The following is a 22,507-nucleotide window of genomic DNA, read 5'->3' as shown; positions in this document are numbered from 1 at the left end:
TGTGTTGTTGGATACGATTTGCTAGAATTTTATTGAGGATTTTTGCATCTGTATTCATTAGAGAGATTGGTCTGTAGTTTTCTTTTTTTGTAATATCTTTGCCTGGTTTTGGTATGAGGGTGATGTTGGCTTCATAGAATGACTTAGGTAGTTTTCCCTCCACTTCGATTTTTTTGAAGAGTTTGAAGAGAATTGGTACTAATTCTTTCTGGAACGTTTGGTAGAATTCACATGTGAAGCCATCTGGTCCTGGACTTTTCTTTTTAGGAAGCTTTTGAATGACTAATTCAACTTCTTTACTTGTGATTGGTTTGTTGAGGTCATCTATGTCTTCTTGAGTCAAAGTTGGTTGTTCATGTCTTTCCAGGAACCCGTCCATTTCCTCTAAATTGTTGTATTTATTAGCGTAAAGTTGTTCATAGTATCCTGTTATTACCTCCTTTATTTCTGTGAGGTCAGTAGTTATGTCTCCTCTTCCATTTCTGATCTTATTTATTTGCATCCTCTCTCTTCTTCTTTTTGTCAATCTTGCTAAGGGCCCATCAATCTTATTGATTTTCTCATAGAACCAACTTCTGGCCTTATTGATATTCTCTATTGTTTTCATGTTTTCAATTTCATTTATTTGTGCTCTAATCTTTGTTATTTCTTTCCTTTTGCTTGCTTTGGGGTTAGCTTGCTGTTCTTTCTCCAGTTCTTCCAAATGGATAGTTAATTCCTGAATTTTTGCCTTTTCTTCTTTTCTGATATAGGCATTTAGAGCAATAAATTTCCCTCTTAGCACTGCCTTTGCTGCGTCCCATAAGTTTTGATATGTTGTGTTTTCATTTTCATTCGCCTCGAGGTATTTGCTAATTTCCCTTGCAATTTCTTCTTTGACCCAGTCGTTGTTTAGGAGTGTGTTGTTGAGCCTCCACGTATTTGTGAATTTTCTGGCACTCTGCCTATTATTGATTTCCAACATCATTCCTTTATGGTCCGAGAAAGTGTTGTGTAAGATTTCAATCATTTTAAATTTGTTAAGACTTGCTTTGTGACCCAGCATATGGTCTATCTTTGAGAATGATCCATGAGCACTTGAGAAAAAGGTGTATCCTGCTGTTGTGGGATGTAATGTCCTATAAATGTCTATTAAGTCTAGTTCATTTATAGTAATATTCAGATTCTCTATTTCTTTGTTGATCCTCTGTCTAGATGTTCTGTCCCTTGATGAGAGTGGTGAGTTGAAGTCTCCAACTATTATGGTATATGAGTCTATTTCCCTTTTCAATGTTTGCAGTATATTCCTCACGTATTTTGGGGCATTCTGATTCGGTGCGTAAATATTTATGATTGTTATGTCTTCTTGTTTAATTGTTCCTTTTATTAGTATATAGTGTCCTTCTTTGTCTCTTTTAACTGTTTTACATTTGAAGTCTAATTTGTTGGATATTAGTATAGCCACTCCTGCTCTTTTCTGGTTGTTATTTGCATGAAATATCTTTTCCCAACCTTTCACTTTCAACCTATGTTTATCTTTGGGTCTAAGATGTGTTTCCTGTAGACAGCATATAGAAGGATCCTGTTTTTTAATCCATTCTGCCAATCTATGTCTTTTGATTGGGGAATTCAGTCCATTGACATTTAGTGTTATTACTGTTTGGATAATATTTTCCTCTAACATTTTGCCTTTTGTATTATATATATCATATCTGATTTTCCTTCTTTCTACACTCTTTTCCATATCTCTCTCTTCTGTCTTTTTGTATCTAACTCTAGTGCTCCCTTTAGTATTTCTTGCAGAGCTGGTCTCTTGGTCACAAATTCTTTCAGTGACTTTTTGTCTGAGAATGTTTTAATTTCTCCCTCATTTTTGAAGGATAATTTTGCTGGATATAGGAGTCTTGTTTGGCAGTTTTTCTCTTTTAGTATTTTAAATATATCATCCCACTGTCTTCTAGCTTCCATGGTTTCTGCTGAGAAATCTACACAAAATCTTATTGGGTTTCCCTTGTATGTAATGGATTGTTTTTCTCTTGCTGCTTTCAAGATCTTCTCTTTCTCTTTGACCTCTGACATTCTAACTAGTAAGTGTCTTGGAGAACGCCTATTTGGGTCTAATCTCTTTGGGGTGCGCTGCACTTCTTGGATCTGTAATTTTAGGTCTTTCATAAGAGTTGGGAAATTTTCAGTGATAATTTCTTCCATTAGTTTTTCTCCTCCTTTTCCCTTCTCTTCTCCTTCTGGGACACCCACAACACGTATATTTGTGCGGTTCATATTGTCCTTGAGTTCCCTGATACCCTGTTCAAATTTTTCCATTCTTTTCCCTATAGTTTCTGTTTCTTTTTGGAATTCAGATGTTCCATCCTCCAAATCACTAATTCTATCTTCTGTCTCTTTAAATCTATCATTGTAGCTATCCATTATTTTTTCTATGTTTGCTACTTTATCCTTCAGTTCCATAAGTTCTGCGATTTGTTTTTTCAGTTTTTCTATTTCTTCTTTATGTTCAGCCCATGTCCTCTTCATGTCCTCCCTCAATTTATTGATTTCATTTTTGAAGAGGTTTTCCATTTCTGTTCGTATATTCAGCATTAGTTGTCTCAGCTCTTGTGTCTCATTTGAGCTATTGGTTTGTTCCTTTGACTGAGCCATATTCTCAATCTTTTGAGCGTGGACAGTTATCTTCTGCTGCTGGCGTCTGGGCATTTATTCAGATTTCTCTTGGTGTTGGACCCAGCAAGGTTGTAATATTTTTCTGTGAAATCTCTGGGTTCTGTTTTTCTTATCCTGCCCAGTAGGTGGCGCTCGTGGCACCCGTTTGTCTGCGGGTCCCACCAGTAAAAGGTGCTGTGGGACCTTAAACTTTGGAAAACTCTCGCCGTCCTGGGGGTTCGCTAGCCGAAACGGCTTGAGCCGGCCCGGGGTCCGAACGCAGGGAGGGTTGCTGGTCGCCGCAGCCAGGGAAAGAGCCCGTCCGAATTTCCTAGTCGGCCCTGGGCAACAAGCGTGGCGGGAGGGCGCCAGCGGCAGCGGCCCGCCCGAGAGAGTGCACGTTCCCCGGGAGTCACGGGTTTGGAAGGGGCCTCCCCCACCCGTCACCGTTCTCCGCGGCCTGGGGGTTTCCGATCCAATTCTCTCAGTTGGTCCGGGGGCTGCGCGTGGTGTGGGTGCCAGCCGTCTTTGTTTCAGGGGACCGCCTCTCCAATTCTCCCAGCCGGCCCGGGAAGGGGGAAGGGAGTAACTCCGGCCGCTTGCCACCCCGCCCGGTAAGGCCCGTGCGCCTCGGCGATCTCACCCGAGCTGCTTCTCTCAGCCAGCCAGCCGTTCCAGGATGGGGTACGCTGTCTTTTTTTTATCTCTGTTGTGGCTTTGGGCGCTTTCTGTATCGTTTCTACTCCCCTAGTAGGTGTCCTGGAGAAGAAACTAAGATCCGCGCGTCTTACTAAGCCGCCATCTTCCCCAGATATCCTTTTTTAAGGTGAAGGATAATCTTCTGCATTTTAGGCCATCCTATGATTGAAAAAGAGGCACCAAACCTAGTTGCTGTCTTTGGATTTTGGCGACAACATATTCCTCATCTGAATGTGCTATTCTGGCCCATTTATAAAGTGACCAGAAAAGCTCCTAATTTTGAGTGGGGACCTGACCAAGAAGAGGGTCTGCAACAGGTCCAGGTTGCTATACAAGCTGCTCTGCCACTTGGATCATATGATCCAGCAGATCCAATGGTGCTGGAAGTGTCAGTGGCAAATAGAGATGCTGTTTGGAGCCTTTGGCAGGCCCCTATAAGAGAATCACAATGCAGACCCTTAGGATTTTAGAGCAAAGCCTTACCATCTGCTGTAGATAACTACTCTCCTTTTCAGAAACAGCTTTTGGCCTGCTACTGGGCCTTAGTAGAGACTGAATGCTTAACCTTGGGCCACCAAGTTACCATGAGACCTAAGTTGACTATCATGAGCTGGGTGTTGTCTGACCCACCAAGCCATAAAGTTAGGCATGCACAGCAGCACTCTATTGTAAAATGGAAATGGTGTATACGACATAGGGCCAGAGCACGTTCTGAAGGGCCACTACATGAGGAAGTGGCCCAAATGCCCATGGTCTCCACTCTTGCCACATTACCTTCTCTTTCCCAGACCAGAGCTATGGCCTCCCGGGGAGTTCCTTACAGTGAATTGACTGAGGAAGAGAAAACTCGGGCTTGGTTTACAGATGGTTCAGCACGATATGCAGGTTCCACCCAAAAGTGGAACCCCTTTCTGGGGTGTTGTCCTTGAAGGACAGTGGTGAGGAGAAATCCTCCAAGTGGGCAGAACTTAGATCAGCACACCTGGTTGTTCATTTTGCTTGGAAGCGGAACTGACCAGAGGTACGTTTGTATACTGACTCATGGGCTATTGCTAATGGTTTGACTGGATGGTCAGAGACTTGGAAAGACCATAATTGGAAAACTGGTGACAAAGAGGTCTGGGGAAGAGGTAGGTGGATAGACCTTTCTGAGTGGGCTAAAAACATGAAGATATTTGTGTCCCATTTGAATGTACACAGAGGGTGATTTCAGCAGAGTAAGGTTTTAATAATCAAGTGGATAAGATGACCTGTTCTGTGTATACCAGTCAGCCTCTTTCCCCAGCATCTCCTGCCATTGCCCAGGGGGCTCATGAACAAAGTGGTCGTGGCGGTAAGGATAGAGGTTATGCATGGGCTCAGCAACATGGACTTCCCCCCACCAAGGCTGACCTGGCTACAGCCACTGCTGAGTGCCCACTCTGCCAGCAGCAGAGACCCACACTCAGCCCCTGATACGGCAGCATTCCCCGAGGTGAGCAGCCGACTACGTGGTGGCAGGTTGATTAGATTGGACCACTCCCTTCATGGAAAGGGCAGAGATTTGTTCTAACTGGAATAGACACATACTCTGGATATGGGTTTGCTTTCCCTGCATGCAATGCTTCTGCCAAAACTACCTTCCGTGGGCTTATAGATGCCTTATTCAATGTCATGGTATACCACACAGCATTGCTTTTGATCAAAGAACACACTTCATAGCAAAGGAAGTATGAGAATAGACACATGCTCATGGAATTCTCTGGTCTTATCATGTTCCCTATCATCCAGAAGCAGCTAGATTGATAGAACAGTGGAATGGCCTTTTGAAAATTCAGTTACATGCCAAGTATGTGGCAATACCTTGAAGGGCTGGGGCAGTGTTCTCCAGGAAGCTCTGCATCAGTGTCCACTGTATGGTGCTGTTTCTCCCATAGCCAGGATCCATGGGTCCAGGAACCAAGGGGTGGAAATGGGAGTGGCACCATTCACTATTACCCCTAGTGATCCACTAGGAACATTTTTGCTTCCTGTCACAGTGACCCTGAAGTCTCCTGGTCTACAGGTTTTAGTTCCAAAAGTGAGAGTGCTTCCACCAGGAGAAACAGTGATTCCATTGAACTGGAATGTGCGACTGTCACCTGGTCAGTTTGGGCTACTCATGCCCCTGGATCAACAAGCCAAGAAGGGGATTGCATTATTGTCTGGGGTGACTGACCCTGACTATCAGGAAGGAATAGGACTGCACCTCCACAATAGAGGTAAAAGAAAGTTTTCCTGGAATGTAGATCCCCCAGGGCATCCTTTAGTACTACCTATGATTAAGATCAATGGAAAACTGCAACAATCCAATCCAGGCAGGACTAACAATAGCTCTGAAACTTCAGGAATGAAGGTTTGGGTCATCTCACCAGGCAATGAACCATGGCCTGCTGAAGTGCTTGCTGAGGGTAAAGAGAGCATGGACTAGGTAGTGGAAGAAGGTAGTGATAAATATGAACTGCAATCATGTGATCAGTTTCAGAAACGAGCACTGTAATACTATTTAAGTTGTAAGATAACAAGTTTAAGAATGGATATTACCCAAGGACTTGCACCCTATTGTGGGGAGATTTAATGTGTTTCTGATTATATGCAGGACAGTTGAGTATTGTTAGGTGAGGGGAAAAATGTCTTTTATTGTTTTTACTTAGAAATTAGGTATTGTTTAAGGTGATGGGTATAGCTGCCAAGTTGACAAAAGATGAACTGTCATGGTCAGGTTCACGCATCAACTTGGCCAGTGGTGATACCTCTCTGTCTGGTTGGATAAGTGCTGGCCTGTCTGTTGTGATGAGGATATTTCATAGAATTAAATCATGATTGCGTCGGCTGCATCCACATCTGCATCCATTTGTAACCAGCAAAGGGGAGTGTCTTCTGCAAGGAGTAATGCTTAATCTAATCACTGGAATCCTTTTAAGGAGTATTCAGAAGAGACAGGCTCTCTTTCTGCTTTGGCTGGTGAGCTTCTCCTGTGGAGTTCATCCAGACCCTCCATCGGAGTCATCAGCTTCACAGCCTGCCCTATGGATTTGAAACTCTACATTTCCATGGTTATATGAAACACTTTAATAAATTATATATTTAGGGATATTTCTTGTTGAGTATGTTTCTCTAGAGAACCCTAACTAATACAGGGATTTATTAACTTACAATTTACTGTTCTTAGGCCATGAAAATGTCCCAGTGATAGCGCATCAACAGGACGATACTTGGACTCTGAAGAGTACCTGCCAGCTTCCGGGACATGTCTGTCACATGGGAAGCACGTGGCTAGCACCTGCTGGGCCTTTGCCCCTGAGTTCCATTTCTTTCAGCTTCTGGCTCCAGTGGTCTCTCCAGTGGGTCATCTCTTAGCTTCTCTGGGGCTTTTCTCTGTGAACTCTCTCAGCTCTTTCTGTCCTTTATCTCTCATAAAGGATTCTGGTAAACGGATTAAGACCTACCCTGAATGAGGGGATCACATCTCAATTGAAATAACCTAATCAAAAGGTCCCACCATCAACAGGTCTGCACCCACAGGAATGGATTGAAAGAACATGTCCTCTTCTGAGGTACATAACAGCTTCCAACCAATACACTTATGACCCGAAAGATGCTCAAGATATACTGAGTTTATGATAAATGCAGGTTAAAGAACGTGTACAGTTCTGTTTTTTGAATGAATTTGATGTATACCATAATCTGTATAAGAGTTCTCAAAGAAAACAGAATCAAAGTGTACACACACACACACATTAAGAGGTTTATTTTAAGGCATTGACTAATGAGATTAAAGGGCCAGGGAATCCAAAATTTGTAAGGCAGGCTAGAACTCAAGCAAAAGTTGACATTACATTTTTGTGCCAGTTTCAAAGTGTTGTGCACCCCAGAAAAGCCATGTCCTTTAATCCTGATACAACACTGTAGGGTGGGAACCCTTTGATTAGATTATCTCCATGAATTTGTGGCATGCTGAAATATGGGTGTGACCTTTTATGTTGATGGAGGTGTGACTTTATTCAATTAGGGTGGGCCTTAACTAGTTTACTGGAGTCCTTTACAAGAGGGAATAGTTTGGACAAGGTTCAGAGCAGATGCAGATGCTTGGAGAGCAGAAGTGACAGAACTGACAGAGCCAACATGAGACCCAGATTCTTGGAGATGCAGAGCCCAGCAGACATCTCCACGTGCCTTCCCATGAGATGCTAAGCAAGCCAAAACCCAGAGTTGTGCCCTGGAGGAGCTCCGTGGAGGTCCACAGATTCTTCAAGAGGAGGCCACTTGTATCAGAAGCTGGAAGCAACAGAACTGGGAACAAGGGCCAAGAGATGCCAGCCATGTGCCTTCCCAGCTGATGGAGGTGTTCCAGATGGCACCAGCCTTTCTTGAGTGAAGGTAACCTCTTTTTGGTGCCTTCATTTGGGCATTTTCACGGCCTTAGCACTGTAAACTTGTAACTGTTAAATTCCCTTTTTAAAAGTCTTTCTATTTCTGGTATATTGCTTTCTGGCAGCATTTGCAAACTAATACAGTTTTTGAGCCTGAAATTGATAGGGGAGGATCACAGGCTGGAAGCTCAGAAAATAGCTGATGCTGCAATTTCTTCACCAGAAAACTTCGGATTTTGTTTGCAAGGCCTTCAACTGATTGAATGCATCCCACGCACGTCTTTGAGGGTGTTCTCTTAAGCTGTTTGCAGTATAAATCCTATCTACAAAATGCTTTCACAGCATCATGTAGACTAGTGTTTGCCAACACCTGGACCCCACAGTCTGACCAAGGTGACACTTAAAAGTTTGACATCACAGTCTATTACTGTCAGTGTGGCACCCACACCCTTCTTAAGCGACATTGACTCTCCAAATAAGGACAGTAAGGAAGTCCTACATGACGTGATACAGCAGTCTTGTGTACAACCAAACACACTCACCCTTTTCCTGGGAGAGGATGGAAGTCTTTGGAGGATGCTCACTGTTTTCCTTCATATCCTGTAACTTAAACACTCAGAAGTAAAGTTAGCACACCTTATGTTATATGATAGAGGAAAAGAGAGGGAAGAAAACAAAAGTATTATATACATGTACACATATACAGATGCATAAATACACAGACATATTCATAACAAATAAAAGGCAAATATTTGTAACAATTACAAGCCTTGTTTCTGCAACTGGTCCAGTGGCTGTAGATGGTGTTTCTACCTACCTTCTTCCACTCTCCACTGCATATCCCCTTTGGCCTCGGCCTGAGCTAGCTGGGCTCTTTGCCAGGTAGGGTGACCCAGACCTTCATTCCTGAAGGGTGGGGGCCATTGGTGGCCTGCCTGGGTCGGGTTGGTACAGTTTTCCATGGACTCGAACCACAGGGTCTGGCAGTACAGAGAGATGCCCTGCAGGATCTCCTGTGCTCCTGACATGCTCATCCTTACCTCTGTTGTATCATAGCAGTCCAGTTTCCCTTTATTAATCTGGCTCAGACACTTGAGAGTACAGCAGTGCCCTTCAGTGCCTGCTGATACAGAGGCACAAGGGCCCACAGTGGAGGGTGGCAGTTGTAGCTTCACATCCAGTGGAGTCGTTGTCGTGTCTCCTGGGGAGAAGCACACCTCCGTGTGGGTCATACTTCTGGCCAATACAACAGGAGAGCAGAGACTCACCAGGGTACAGCCTGACACAGGACTTCCCTTTCCAGGTGGGAGCTGCAACTGCTCCCAGAATAACAGAGTGGGAGCAGGGTCTTGCTTAGTGCCTTCCTGGGGGCAGCACACACCGTGATCCCTAATACATCCATGGACCAAAGTTAACTGTACAATTATAAAAATGTTCTTTCAGTTGTAGCAAAGGTACCACATTAATGCCAGGTGCTAACAATAGGTCGGTAGTGGGAGTTTGTATTTTATGCATGATTTTTCTGTAAACTTACAACAGCGCTGATTTCTTTCAGAAATCAATTCCATGTCAGCCCGAGTCCTGCTCTTTCTGGTGATTCCAGGCCACCTGGTTTTCTTCTATGTCATCCATTTAATAGAAGGTCACTCGGTCACAAACAGCAAGACCTTTGTGATGTTATATCTGCTGGCAAGCCTGATCCAGGTAAGGATGCTGCAGCAGAAAAACCACATTCGTTTGGTTTGTCCATTGACCAACTCTGTTACCCTTTCCTATTCCTGGTTCTGGGGAGAGGCTGAGCAGGGAAGAGGACATATGGGGCGTGGTCCCTGGCTTCTGGGGTTTCAGTCTCTTCTCAAAGGGCATGCTCTGGGCAGAGGAGTTATTGCACACCCATTGTTGGAAGATCAGAAGAACAGTCCTGAGGGTGTGGCAGGTGATGCTGGAGAGGTGGTGAGCGTCCAGCTGGTTCCCCTGGACCCACTGGGGCAGTACTAAAACGCATGCTGGCCTTTGGTCAGGGTTGGGTGGTGATAAGGGCAGGGGTGAAGATTAGGCTGTGGTACTGGCTTCAGGGCAGTGCTTTCAACAGACTGTGTGTCAACACACTGGCTGCCACATGTCCTCGGTGGGCACAGATGTGAGCCCAGGAATTCTGCAGAGAGAGCTAGGGCACTGGTGGGCAGTTCCATGAGTGTGTTGCTAGTACTGGTGACTGGCATCTTCAGATGTTCCCGAGATAGTTTAAAGAGGCTGGCAATTGCAATCCAGCATATTCCTGACCCTGAAGGATGGGCTAGAGGAGTCCAAGGTGCTGTCCTGGGTAGTAACACACTTGTGGCTCTGGTTTAAGGGAGAAAGGAAGGAGCTGGATCAGCAGGGAACAAGGGACTGAGTAAATGGCTACCTGTGACATCTTCAGGAAGGGCCAGCTGTCCAGAGCTTCAAGTGAGAGGGGCTCAAGCAAGCGTGAACTTAAGTCCAGCAGTGTCCAGGTCTATTCCGAGGGATCTGAATGGTGGAATCTGATGCAAATGAGAGGATCAAGGCTCTCGGCAGTGGAGACAAGGAAAGTTTAGCTGAGTGTCTACCCCTCTAGACTGCTGCATGAGCTCAGAGCTAATGTATGACTCTAAGAGAAGCTGGAGGAAGGGAACTGGCTGGGGTTGACCCTGTCCACCTTGGTCTCTGTTCTTGGAATGCTGCTAGTATTTCTTGGTTATGCTTGCCTTTCTGACCTATTCTTCCATGTCTGCTCTTATGAGCAGGTGACACTCCTGCTGTACCTGGCGGAAGTGATGGTTCGACTGACGTGGCACCACGCCCTGGACCCTGACAGCCACTGCATCCCTTACCTCACGGGGCTGGGGGACCTCCTGGGGACTGGCCTCCTGGCACTCTGCTTCCTTATTGACTGGTTACTGAGAAAACAATATGAGCTGGATGGCCCCTCGGAACTGGTGCCTGGGCCTCTCTGAGTCCACACAGCTGCCGTTGCTTGGTAGACTTTTCCATCCTGCCCAGCGGGTACAGAATGCAGTATTTACCCTTGTTGGGTCTTCGGGATGGTGGACTCTCTGCCTTGACTCCGGGCCTTTTTTAGTCTGCTAGGGAGACTCACGCACACATCGAGTCTGGAGCTGGTCCTCGAGCCAAGATGGAACTTTGTTTTGTGAGTCTGTGGATGCAGCCATGTGTATCTGGGTGAGTGTGTGGATTAGTGGATGGATGTGTGGAGAGCAGGGCTCCCAGGCCTGAGAAGCTGAGGGAGGGGACATGCCCAGTACACACTGAGGGTGTGACCCCATGCCCATGCCGTCCCAGTTGGGGTGGACTTGGGGTTCCTTTCCATCTCTAGCTGCAGGACTCAGAACCATGCCTTGAGCTGCTGTCTGCACTAGGTGCAGACCATGGCCACTCTGCTGACCTGTCCTGCAAATGTGTGCAGCCCTTCCCTGGGCCAGCCTTGCATACCCCTTGTCTGCTCCCAGGTGTTTAATCTTTTTCCTACTTTTGTTTTCCATTTTCTGTTTTTTTGTTTTGTTTTTAGTGAAAACCTGTCAGATTTCAATAATTGGAGAAGTATAAAATAAACCATGGATTATACTGTGCTGGGTCTTTTGTGTTTTTAGAGATGGTTAATGCAACCGTGAGACTTAGAGTCTGTGAGTAACAAAATCCTCCAGCATTTTTCTACATTAGTGTTTTTCAAAGTATGGTTTCCAGGCTAGAAGCAATGACATCACCTGTGAACTTGTTAGAAATGCAAATTATCAATCCCCACCCACTGTACTCTGTCCCAGACCTCCTGGGTCTGTATTCAATAAGCCCTTAGAGGAGTCTCAGAGGACTTAGGTGATTCTCATGCACATTCACATTTAAGAACACTGCTCCTGAGCTTCATCTTTTTGTGTGTGTTCACATCCTGCTTATTAACTCATCACAGCCACTTGAACCTTAGTTTATATTGTGGCTTATCATCTTTATGTGGTAAAAGAGGCTCGGGCAGATGGGATGGCTTCATTTATCCATTCATTCAACAACTACTGACAGAATCTCCTGTATCAGTCAGGATCCCAGAAGGAAAGAAATGGCACATTCAACTGGTGTAATTGAGCAGAGTTTAAGGAAGAAACAGCTTGCAAGAAAGTGAGCTAGTGGTGGAAACGAGGGGAGGTGACACACCCTGGGCTTGGGCACAGGGGTGGCGCTGTTACCACCTCTCAGCCTGAAGGAGCAGGGAATGACTGCATTCACCTGAACTGGAATATATAATACTTTACATGTGTTAACTCGTTACTAATACTAATCTCACAAGAACTTTAGGTAGATGCTATTTATCATCCCAATTTCTAGAAGAGCAAACTGAAGCATAGAGAGTTTTCCTAATTTTCCTTAGGTCTATTGCTAACAAGTGGAGGACCTAGGATTTACCCAGGTACTCTGATTCTGACCCAAGCTATATGTGTAGTGAAAGCATTTGGATAAGGCAGAAGTTTGGGAAAGGACTTAGACTGAGATTTAAGAATGAATAGAAATGAATTAGGCATGAATGAAGATGTTTAAGGGTGGGGGAGAAAGTGGGAGGTAGAGCATTCAGTAGATATATCTCTGCATGTGTAAAGGGGGGTGAAGTATGGGGCAAAATAGAGGGTATAAGACTGCAGTTTGAGTTCCTTCAACATTTAATGACCAGTTAGAGAACAATGAGGTAAAGAGAGAATATCAAAAGAGGAGAGAAAAAAACCAAAACAAAACAGGAGAACATTTTGCTGTAGAGACCCAGGGAGAACAATGTTATGGAAGGAAGAAGTGGTCATCAGTGTCTAATGTCATTGAGATTCAAGGAACAAGAGGACTTTGATTTGAATTTAGAGACAAAGGGCTCCTTGCTGAGAACTTTCATGGAAGACTTACAGGAACAAGAGGTCAACTGGAGCAGGGTGAGGTGTGCTCTGGATCTTAAGAAATGGACTTATCAAGTATTTCAGAAAGTTTGATTCTCAAGGAAAGGAGAGAAACTAGGTAGTATGGGAGTCTGGCCGGGCCAAGACTGCAAAACCTATTCTGCCTAAGAATCTGGAGATGTGCCCTCTGTGAGGGAATTCGTCAAGACCAGCCCACTGCACTTGAGCCAGTGGCTCCCTTGCCAAAATATCCTTGACAAACTGAGAATTTCAGTGGCAAAAGTTTTGATTTTCTCTTCTACTACTCTGCATCTTACATTTCCTGACTGTCATGGTTGGGTTCACATGTCAGCTTGGCCAGGTGTGGTGCCTATTTGTCTGGTTGGGTAAGTGCTGGCCTGTCTGTTGCTATGAGGACATTTCATGGAGTTAAATCATGATCATGTCAGTTGCATCCACAGCTGATTTCATTTGTGATCAGCTAGGGGGAGTGTCTTCTATAATGAGTGATGCTTAATCTAATCACTGGAAGCCTTTTAAGGAGGATTCAGAAGACACAGGTTCTCTTCCTGCTTCAGCCGGTGAGCCTCTCCTGTGAAGTTCCTTGAGGGCCTTCATTGGAGTTACCAGCTTGCAGCCTGCCTACAGACCCTGGACTCTACATTCCCATGGTTACATGGGACACTTTTATTAATTTTATGTCTATAGATGTTTCTTGCTGATTCTGTTTCTCTAGAGAACCCTAACTAATACACTGACTTTGAAATCTCTGTTCTTGTATCCTGTAGGAATGATAAAATTGCTAGAAACAAATTCCCTCTCCTTAATTGCAAAATAGGTTGTATCAGAAAAGCCTCCAGACTCTAGTATAGAGATTTCTTACCTGATGTTTAGTATTGCTCAGAAACTTGTTTTCTTTTTCCCCAAGTGACAGTGACCTAACTAACTAGCATGAGAAACACTGATTTTAAAATATCCTTAGATGGGCTAGGGGCGGGGTGATAGCAAGGCTAGAGAAAGATAGGGTTAGGGACTCAAATCTCCATCAGGGATGAATCCTACTGCTGGAATGAAGACAGCATCTGGAGTGTTTCTGCCAGGCTGAGATCATCATCATAATTGAATCTGGCTGCAGAGATGAGGCCATCATTGGGTGAACCCTAGTGTGGGGCTGAGGGCAACATAGAAGATGGGGTTTCCTAGGGGATTAAGGCAATCATACATGATAAACTTTATGCAGAGGTGAGATCACTGGAAGATGTTCCATTAGCACTAGAGAAGAATGTATATCCTGGTGTTTTGAGGTGTAATGATCTAAATAAGTCTACTAGGTCTGTTCATTTATTGCATGCCTTATGTACCTTGGAGTTCTTTGATTGGGAGCAGGAGCATTTATGACTGTTGTTTCTTCATGATGAGTTGTCCTTTTTATTAATATGTAGTGTCATTCATTGTCTATTATGACATCATTACATTTAAAGTCTGATATTAGTATAGTTACTCCTGATTTTTTATTTTTGGTGGTTACAGCTTGCATAGAAGATCTTTTTCCAGCCTTTCACTTTCGTTTTATTTATTTATACCCTTATGTCTAAGATGAGCCTCTTGTAAGCAGCATATAGATGGATCATATTTTTTAATCCATTCTGTAAATTGATATCTCTTAATTAGTGAGTTTAGTCTGTTAAAATTCAAAGTTATTACTATAAAGGCAGTTCTGAAATCTACCATCTGATCCTTTTCATTTTTACGTGTCAGATCTGTATATTCTTTTCCCTCATTCTTTGTCATTTAAGTTACCCTTCCTCATGCACTCCATTTCTGTGCACTCATCCCAACTTCCCTCACCTGACTTTTTTTCTCTTTTGCAGCCAGCAGGATTCCCTTTAGAATTTCTTGTAGGGCAGGTCTCTTTAATGATTCCACCCAGCCTTTGTTTGAGAAGATTTTAATCTCTTCCTCAATTTTGAAGGGCACGTTGGCTGGATATAGAATTATTGGCTGGAAATTTTTCTCTTTCAGGATCTTAAAAATATCATGCCACTTCCTTCTCACCTCCTTAATGAAAACTTTCTGCTCAGTCTGAAAACTAAATTCCCATTTTTAAATATTTGTATGCATAAAATCTAAGCATTATTCTGCCAATACAAAAATTTGGTTGCTTTTAGCTTATTTACATTGATCTTCTAGTATATGAAAATTGCCATGAATATTCTTTAGGATTACACCTGTATATTGTCCTGTGTGTTCCCTTTACATAAATTCTTGGTCAGATAAACTGGAGTAGAATTCAGGCTTTACCTCCTTTTGGACATTTGACAACACATTCTCATAGAATAGGAAGGATAATATTACTGCCGTCAGATTATTTTTGTGGTTCTGTGCACTATAATGAAACACAAAGCACATGATATCTAGAATATTATAAATGTATGTAAGTGATTGTTCTTTACTTTCTTCTTGTTGTATTTGAACCTGCCATTTCTGTCAAAATTCATCAGACCAAACTCATCATGAATTCTTTCCTCCATGTTCTAACTCTGCTCTTCGAAAGGGTGGCCTGTCATCGCTGAGAAGATTGTGAAAATGCAGAACCTCAGGCATCAACCCAGAAATTCTGCATCTGCATCCACATTTTCAAGTGTACAATTCTGCAGTATTATAACCACAGGGACAAGTTCTGGGAAGATGGTGGAATAGGATAGGTCAAGTTCACCCCTACTCCAAGGAATGCTGAAGGAATGAGGGGAGGGCAACTGAGATGGCGATTCCAGGGGTTAAGTGACCTGGGAGAGTCTCTGCACCACGCAGGGAGGCCCTGGCTGCAGAAGCTGAGGAACTGAGATTCATAGAACCAGAGGCCATCCAGCTGGTACAACAGCCAAATGCACCTATTCCAGACAGAAGCCCAGGGCTGTCAGGAGTGCAGGGACAGGGAGACAGGGACTGGGAAGTAAGCCAAGCCACATTCCTTCAACATGTGACCCTTGCTGGCACAGCCCCACGACCAGCAACTCACCCCACACCCCTGAATGCCATTGCCTGTCCTCCCACACACACACTCCAAGTGCCCCTGCCCCCCACCCCCACCCCTTGTGTACCTGCCCCATACCCCCACCTCATGCAGGGACACATTTCTTCCCTGTGTTGTGAGTCACTTCGGAACTTCTGCTTTCCTTGGCTGTGTTTCAGATCCCTGATTTCTGTGTTCTCAGAAATTTTACTCCTGTGTATATACTCCCAGGTTATTGAAAAAAACTGATATTTAAACAATTTCTTATATATTGTGGTGTTCATGGAAGTATCATTGATAATGGCCAAAAAGTATAAAACACCCTCAGTGTCCATCAGTGGATGAGCAGATAAACAAAATGTGGCAAAATCATAACCAGAATATTATTTAGCTCTAAAAACCAATGAAGTACTAATTTATGTCACATGGATGAACTTTGAGAAAATGATAAAGGAGACTGACAGAAAAGATCACATATTGTGTGATCCCATTTTTATTAAATATATCAGAGATAAATACATATATTAAAATATACATAAAATATGAATAAATCCATAATACAGAAAGCAGATGAGTGGTAGAATTAGAATTGAGGAATGGCTGTTTAATTATTACATGGTTACCTTTGGCATAATGAAAACATTTTGGAAACATTTAGAGGTGATGAATTGTGATTATAGTAAATGCCACTGAATGGTACAATATATTAAATTTTATAATGTGGGCCACAGTGGCTCAGCAGGCAAGAATGCTCGCCTGCTATGCCAGAGGACCCAGGTTCAATTCCCGGTGCCTGCCCATGTTAAAAAAAAAAAATCACACATAAAAAAAATTTATGCTGTAATATATCTTAATATATAATGTATATGTTCATTTATTAGCTACCAGAATGTGATATGCCAGGACTGGAATGACTTTTAAAAAGGAGAATTTAATAAGTTACAAGTTTACAGGTCTAAGGAGGTGAAAGTGTCCAGATTAAGGCACCAACAAGAGGTTACCTTAATTCAAGAAAGATCCATGGGTTAGGAGCACCTTTGTCAGCTGGGCAGTCACATGGTGGCATCTGCCTCTCCATGGCTTGCTTAAACATCTCATGGCAGCATCTGCTGGACTCTGAGCATCTCCAAACATACATGTCTCTGTTCTCCATGTGTCCACTTTGGTGTCAGGTCTGCTATGAAGATTCTGTAGGCTCTGAGGCTTCCATTGCTTCTATAATTTGTCATTTCTGTAGGCTTTGCTCTGTCTGCTCTGAGTGCTCTCCAAAATATTTTTCTCTTTTAAAGTATTCCAGTAAGCTAATCAGCACCCATCTGGAATGGGTGGAATTACATCTCCAGCTAATCAAAGTTAATACACACAATTGGATGTGTCACATCTCCCTGGAGAAAATCTAATCAAAAGATTCCAATCTGCAGTATGGAATAGGAATTAAAAGAAATAATTGCTCCCACAAGATTGAATCAGGATTAAAACATGGCTTTTCTGGGGTACATAATATTTTCAAACTGATGCAGTATGTTAAATATATTATAATTATATGTTACATGAATTTTCTCTCAAAACTGTCTTATTCAAATAAGAATTACCTCAAAATGTATTTACATATATGATTAAAGTAAATTTTTCATCAATCAGTGATGTTTGATAATGGGAAAGTTTGTTATATTGGGGAAATGGATTTTTGGCAAATTTTTTTATACCAATCTTTGTAGACAATATATTTTGTTCAACAACTATGTAGAAGTGGCCTTCTAAAGCAGAGAGCTGTGCAGATAATATACATTTTTAAATGTAATCAAGCTATTATAAGGACTACCTCATTTATTCTTATTTTCTAAATCACCATTTGCAACAACCAGAATTTATTATGGTACAGTTCTGCAGGTCATAAATCCAAGATTGGATGGATCTGAAACCAAGGTGTCTGCATAACTCACTCTGGAGACTGTAAGGAAGAATCCATTACCTTATCTTTTCTGGACTCGAAAGCTTCATTCTTTGCCTTTTAAAGCTTCTGGTAGCTGCTATCATTCTTTGGATGTTGGTCTCTTCTTTCATCTTCAAAGCCTACAGTATAACATGTTGAAATGTCTTCACCTGCTTTCGTTGTCATATCATGTTCTCTCTTCTGTGTTGTTGTAAGAACATTTGTATTTTACTGGTATAGTCGAGGGTAACATTCTGTTTTCCACATCCTTATCTTAATCACATATGAAAAGACCCCCTTCTTATTGTAGGTAGCATTCAAAAGCTCCAAGGGTTAAGACTTGGGTATCATGGATTTCTTTGGGGATTACGGGACCATTATTCAGTCTATTCCATCCCAAGTATATCTTTACCCCTGAAAACTGTGACTCACAGTTTTCTAAGATAAATAGATCAAAGGAAGACAACCTGGCCCTAGACCCAGGGCTGTGGCATGTTTATCACGTGGAATTGGAGATCATTTCAGGTACACATTCTACCTTGCTGTCTTTATCTGACAAAGATGGAGAAAGATGAAATCACTGACTTTAAGCATACTAATTTTAAAAAGAGACTATGGTCTTTGATCAACAATTGAAATCCCAAATGTAAAACTGGCTAAAGTGGAGAATATGTGATTAGATTCAGGAATAAATGCTGGACCCTAAGCCTACTTGACCCCTTCAATATTTGCAGGACTCTAGAGAATGTTTGCTGAAACCCACTAGAGTCATTCAAGGGACAATGTTTATCTTTATCAAACTGTGCATTGTGAATGCAAAAAAAAAAAAAAATGGGCCACAGAAAAGGTTTTATTCCTCATACTTCAAATAAAATCATCCTATTTTATCTATTAAGAGTAGAAGATTCTTATGAAATTTTGCAAAATACATTTTCCTGTCTTATTGTTAATTATTTAAATGTTAAAATAAATTCTACCTATGTTCTTGCGTTAGTTTGCTCTCATTATGTATTAGCTACTTGAGGCATCTTCCACTGCCCTGTGTGGTACTTGCTTTCCTTTCTGACAGTGAAATCATGTGCACCCTTTGTAAGATCTCCAGGGGCCAGTGTACTTATTGGATAATCTCCATTTAGAACGGTATTTCTTAAGGTAAGATGGAGGCACAGCTCCTGAATGGAACCCCCTGATACCAAGGTAGCATCAAGTACCTCTTCATTCCAACTCATTGATGTCAGATGGGCTCAGAACTCTGTTTCCTTCCAGTCCCCTGGGCCACTGGGAGAGAGGAAGATGTAGACAGTTCTTCTGCTGGCCATGCTTGGCACTCCATTGTTTATATTTATTGCTGCCAGGTGGCTGGGGAGGGTAATCCTTGCAATGGGCCTCATTGGAAACAGAGGTGGCAAGAAAGTAGTGTGCTTACCATCCACTATGCATCAATTTGATCAGTACCATGGATGCTGGATGGAGCAAAGTGTCAGTTCTTCACTCAACATCACTGGCAGGGGATGAAATACTACCTGCTTCTTCCAGGTCAGAGTGGAAGATCAGCACCTACTTAGCCCCTCTTACACCATCACTTCCAGGGAAAGGAAGCACTATTTGCTTCCTCTTGACAGAGATTGGAAACCCACACTGTTTTCTCTGCGTGTCTTGGTGTATTCAAGTAGAACTGATCTGCATCACCCTGTCAAGTACATTGTATGCAATAACAAAAGCCATTGAACTCACTTGTACATGTAATAGTAGTACTTGTCATACTAAAGCTCCTAGGGAAACCATCATCTTCCACCTCAGAGTATTTCTATGTTTTTTTTTAATGAAATCCAAATATTTTAGTAACAAGTGGGTGGGTCTAGGATAAATGGAGCTATTTACTCTTTGGTGAGCCAGAAGAATCTTCTCATGAGAGAAACAGATTTTTCCAAGTAAGTAGAACTTCCTAACTCAAACAGATCATGCCCTTGATTCTTATTTCTCTTTGTTGTTTTTAATCCAGGAATTAATAAGAGGAAAATGCCCTCAAAAGCATTTTTTTTTTTTTTTTACTAATTTAATCCAGTCTCTATAGTGCCAGGTATTCACAAAAAGAAATAAGTGGCCCATTACCTCATATAGTGCCTGGAATTAGAAGAGACACAATATATTGAGTTATAAAGTAATATACAAGAATATTCCTAGGCATGTTGTGAAACGGGAGCTAGAGGCAGATAAATCTAGATTTCAAAAATCACAATCTAGATGGGGAGGGAGGTATCATCATGTGAATTCAATCAAGTCAATGTCACAGGTGCTGATGTCAGTTATAGAATGTTGAGCACACAGCATCCTCGTGGAAGTGATACAAAAGTAAACAACAAAATAAAATGGGTGAGATTCAATCATGATTTAGAATTCATGGTTGTGAGAACTTTTCATTCTCAGATGCCCTCATATTCCAAAGCATGATAACCTTACTTCCTTTTCATATTTAAATTAGTTTGGAAATGTATACACCATCACATATTACTCATGTTATCTATTTATTTATACATTCCACTAATCACTGCTATGCATATACAGGTTAACCATGTATAATAGATATAGCACATCATTTTGTATTGTACCCTTTTCAGTTACATTTGCTGATTCACCCCAGTAATTAAAATTTCATTTAGTATTAAATAAAATATAAGAACTGGACTATGTAATAAAAATTTCAGCAGCAACTTCACATGCATTTGCTTGTACTAATCTATTTGGGAAAAGTTTAATATCCTTACCTACTAGTTATAAAATTCTGTATTCAACATTGCCATATCTCTTCACAGTCCTACATTATGCCATATTCAGAAACCTTTTGTGTGGTAAATAATTCTTGTTAAAGGTTTATTCCCCATCTAGTAATTCTGATGTGAACATTAATTGAATATTTTTCACTTGGTTTTTGCATTGTCCTTTTTTCAGTATCAGAGCCTTCATGCTGATGAAGGAATGTGAAATCACTAAAGATTTCCTTCATTCATTATGCTGAGATTTAATAAAGTATTTTCATGTTCATTTCATTAAATATTTTCTCCAGATGTCTTCTCCAGCATTATTTGCTGTTCCTCTTGTATCTCTTCCTCCTGTTAGATATTTTTCTGTTTTATTTTCAGTTTTAGAGTTATTATTACTACTGTACATTTTTCTTGTCTGCACAGGTTGAGGTTCAGCGGACATGACCTCCAGGTCATTACTGACATAGAGTTCCTTCAAGTGTAGTTCACTCATGTTTATTAAGGATAAATGACAAAGGTATGATCACATTGATTACATTGATGTAGAATTATACTCCTGTGTAGGTTCTTTCATTTGTTTGAATGTTAGAGCTGTGGCTGAAGGCTCTTCTGTATTCATTACATTCATCGGTGAGTTCTCTTATGTTGTCTAAGGGTATATAATATTGACTGAAGGCTTTCCCACATAGATGGCATTCATACGGTTTCTCTCCAGTGTGAGTTTTCTCATGTTGTCTAAGGGAAGATTTTGGACTGAAGACTTTCCCACACAGATGACAATCATAAGGTTTCTCTTCAGTGTGGATTCTTTCATGTCTTCTGAGGTTGGAAGATTTACTGAAGGGTTTCCCACTAAAAGGCATTCATATAGTTTCTCTCCAATGTGAATTTTCTCATACTGTCTAAGGGTAGATATTTGACTGAAGACTTTCTCACATAGATGACATTCATATGGTTTCTCTCCAGTGTGAGTTTTCTAATGTTGTCTAAGGGAAGATTGTTGACTGAAGGCTTTCCCACACAGATCACAGTCATAAGGTTTCTCTCCAGTGTGAATTCTTTCATGTATTCTGAGGTTGGAAGCTTTTCTGAAGGGTTTCCCCCATATTTTGCACCCATACTTCTTTCCTACAGTGTGTGTTTTCTCATGCTGCCTAAAATCAGAACATTTTGTGAAGGCTCTCCATATATATTACTCTTATGTGATTTACTGATAGTGTTAATTTTTTCACATTAACTGAAGGATGTCTGGTCACTGAGGACTTCTTGAAGTTGTTTGCTGATATAGGAATTCTTCCCAACTTGATTTGACACATATTGAGTCAATGTGAAGTTGTGAATGAATTCTTCTTCTGAATTATTACATTCAATGATATCCTCTTTAGTGTGGGATCACTGCTGTTGTGAAAGAGAGGAGAGATGTTTAAAAGTTTGCTCAGACTTATTTATTAATTCAATTCTCTATTAATTCTATGCTAATCATTTTGTGAGACTCCACTTAAAATTTTTCACATTATCATAGTTTGCAGGAACATATTTTATCCTCTATAGCATTTCTATTTCAGAGCTAGAATATATAATACTTTTTTTTGTATAATAAATTTTGAATACTTCACTGTTTTGAAGACCAGGTATATGCATGATGTGCCTGCAATTGTACTTTTATAAGACCTCATGTTATGGCTTTGTGTTCATGTTAATAAACTGTCCAAAACTTTTTACTGAGACAGTGCTTAATTGCACCTTTAATTGAAATCAGGTGATTGTGTTGAATTCCTGATTTATTCCAGTCTATGATCTCTATTTTGATGACCAGTGTTCATACGCAAGAACGTACCGTTGACAAAATGGTAGATATGTCATTCATGCAGATATGTTGCATGGATATCGTTTTTTGTTTGCCAAGATCACATTTCCCACCTGAAATAATTGAAAAAAGACATGTTAGAGTGTCATTAGGAGATTGTACCTTTGAAAAGCACTGAATCTCATGTAATATGTTTTGAACATAGTCTCTTAGAAGGGGGAAAGAATGCCCAATTAAGGAATAATTTAGTAAATGAAAGTATTTTTTCAGAAATTTTACATTTAAAAATATGTTAATAATTAAAATAAGAAGAAAATAAAATGAAGATTGGATATTGGGGAGGGAGAGGGGGAAATTC

General features: G+C 41.5%; 1 protein-coding gene and 1 long non-coding RNA gene across 3 annotated transcripts in view; one reads left to right on the top strand and one right to left on the bottom strand.

The window, feature by feature from the left end:
• Positions 1-12,294, top strand: part of SLC41A3 (solute carrier family 41 member 3) — a 66,441-nt gene extending 54,147 nt beyond the window's left edge. The window contains exons 9-10 of one of the 2 annotated variants that reach the window (XM_077130327.1): positions 9,283-9,431; positions 10,496-12,294. In XM_077130327.1, coding sequence (XP_076986442.1) covers positions 9,283-9,431; positions 10,496-10,705 — 359 coding nt within the window. In that variant the 3' untranslated portion in view covers positions 10,706-12,294. The remainder of the gene's footprint in view (positions 1-9,282; positions 9,432-10,495) is intronic. The other variant, XM_077130328.1, reaches the window with a different exon arrangement.
• Positions 12,295-19,784: 7,490 nt separating this feature from the next.
• The window catches only part of LOC143657702 (uncharacterized), a 59,743-nt gene continuing 57,020 nt past the window's right edge, over positions 19,785-22,507 (bottom strand). Inside the window, exons 5-6 of the long non-coding RNA XR_013162961.1 lie at positions 22,180-22,262; positions 19,785-21,740 (exon numbers count right to left, since the gene is read on the bottom strand). This is a non-coding gene — a long non-coding RNA (uncharacterized LOC143657702). The remainder of the gene's footprint in view (positions 21,741-22,179; positions 22,263-22,507) is intronic.

The sequence above is a fragment of the Tamandua tetradactyla genome, chromosome 15 (assembly GCF_023851605.1).
Source record: "Tamandua tetradactyla isolate mTamTet1 chromosome 15, mTamTet1.pri, whole genome shotgun sequence".
Lineage (NCBI taxonomy): Eukaryota > Metazoa > Chordata > Mammalia > Pilosa > Myrmecophagidae > Tamandua > Tamandua tetradactyla.
Note: the sequence above shows the minus strand (reverse complement) of the source record. Positions and strands in the feature narration are given on the sequence as shown.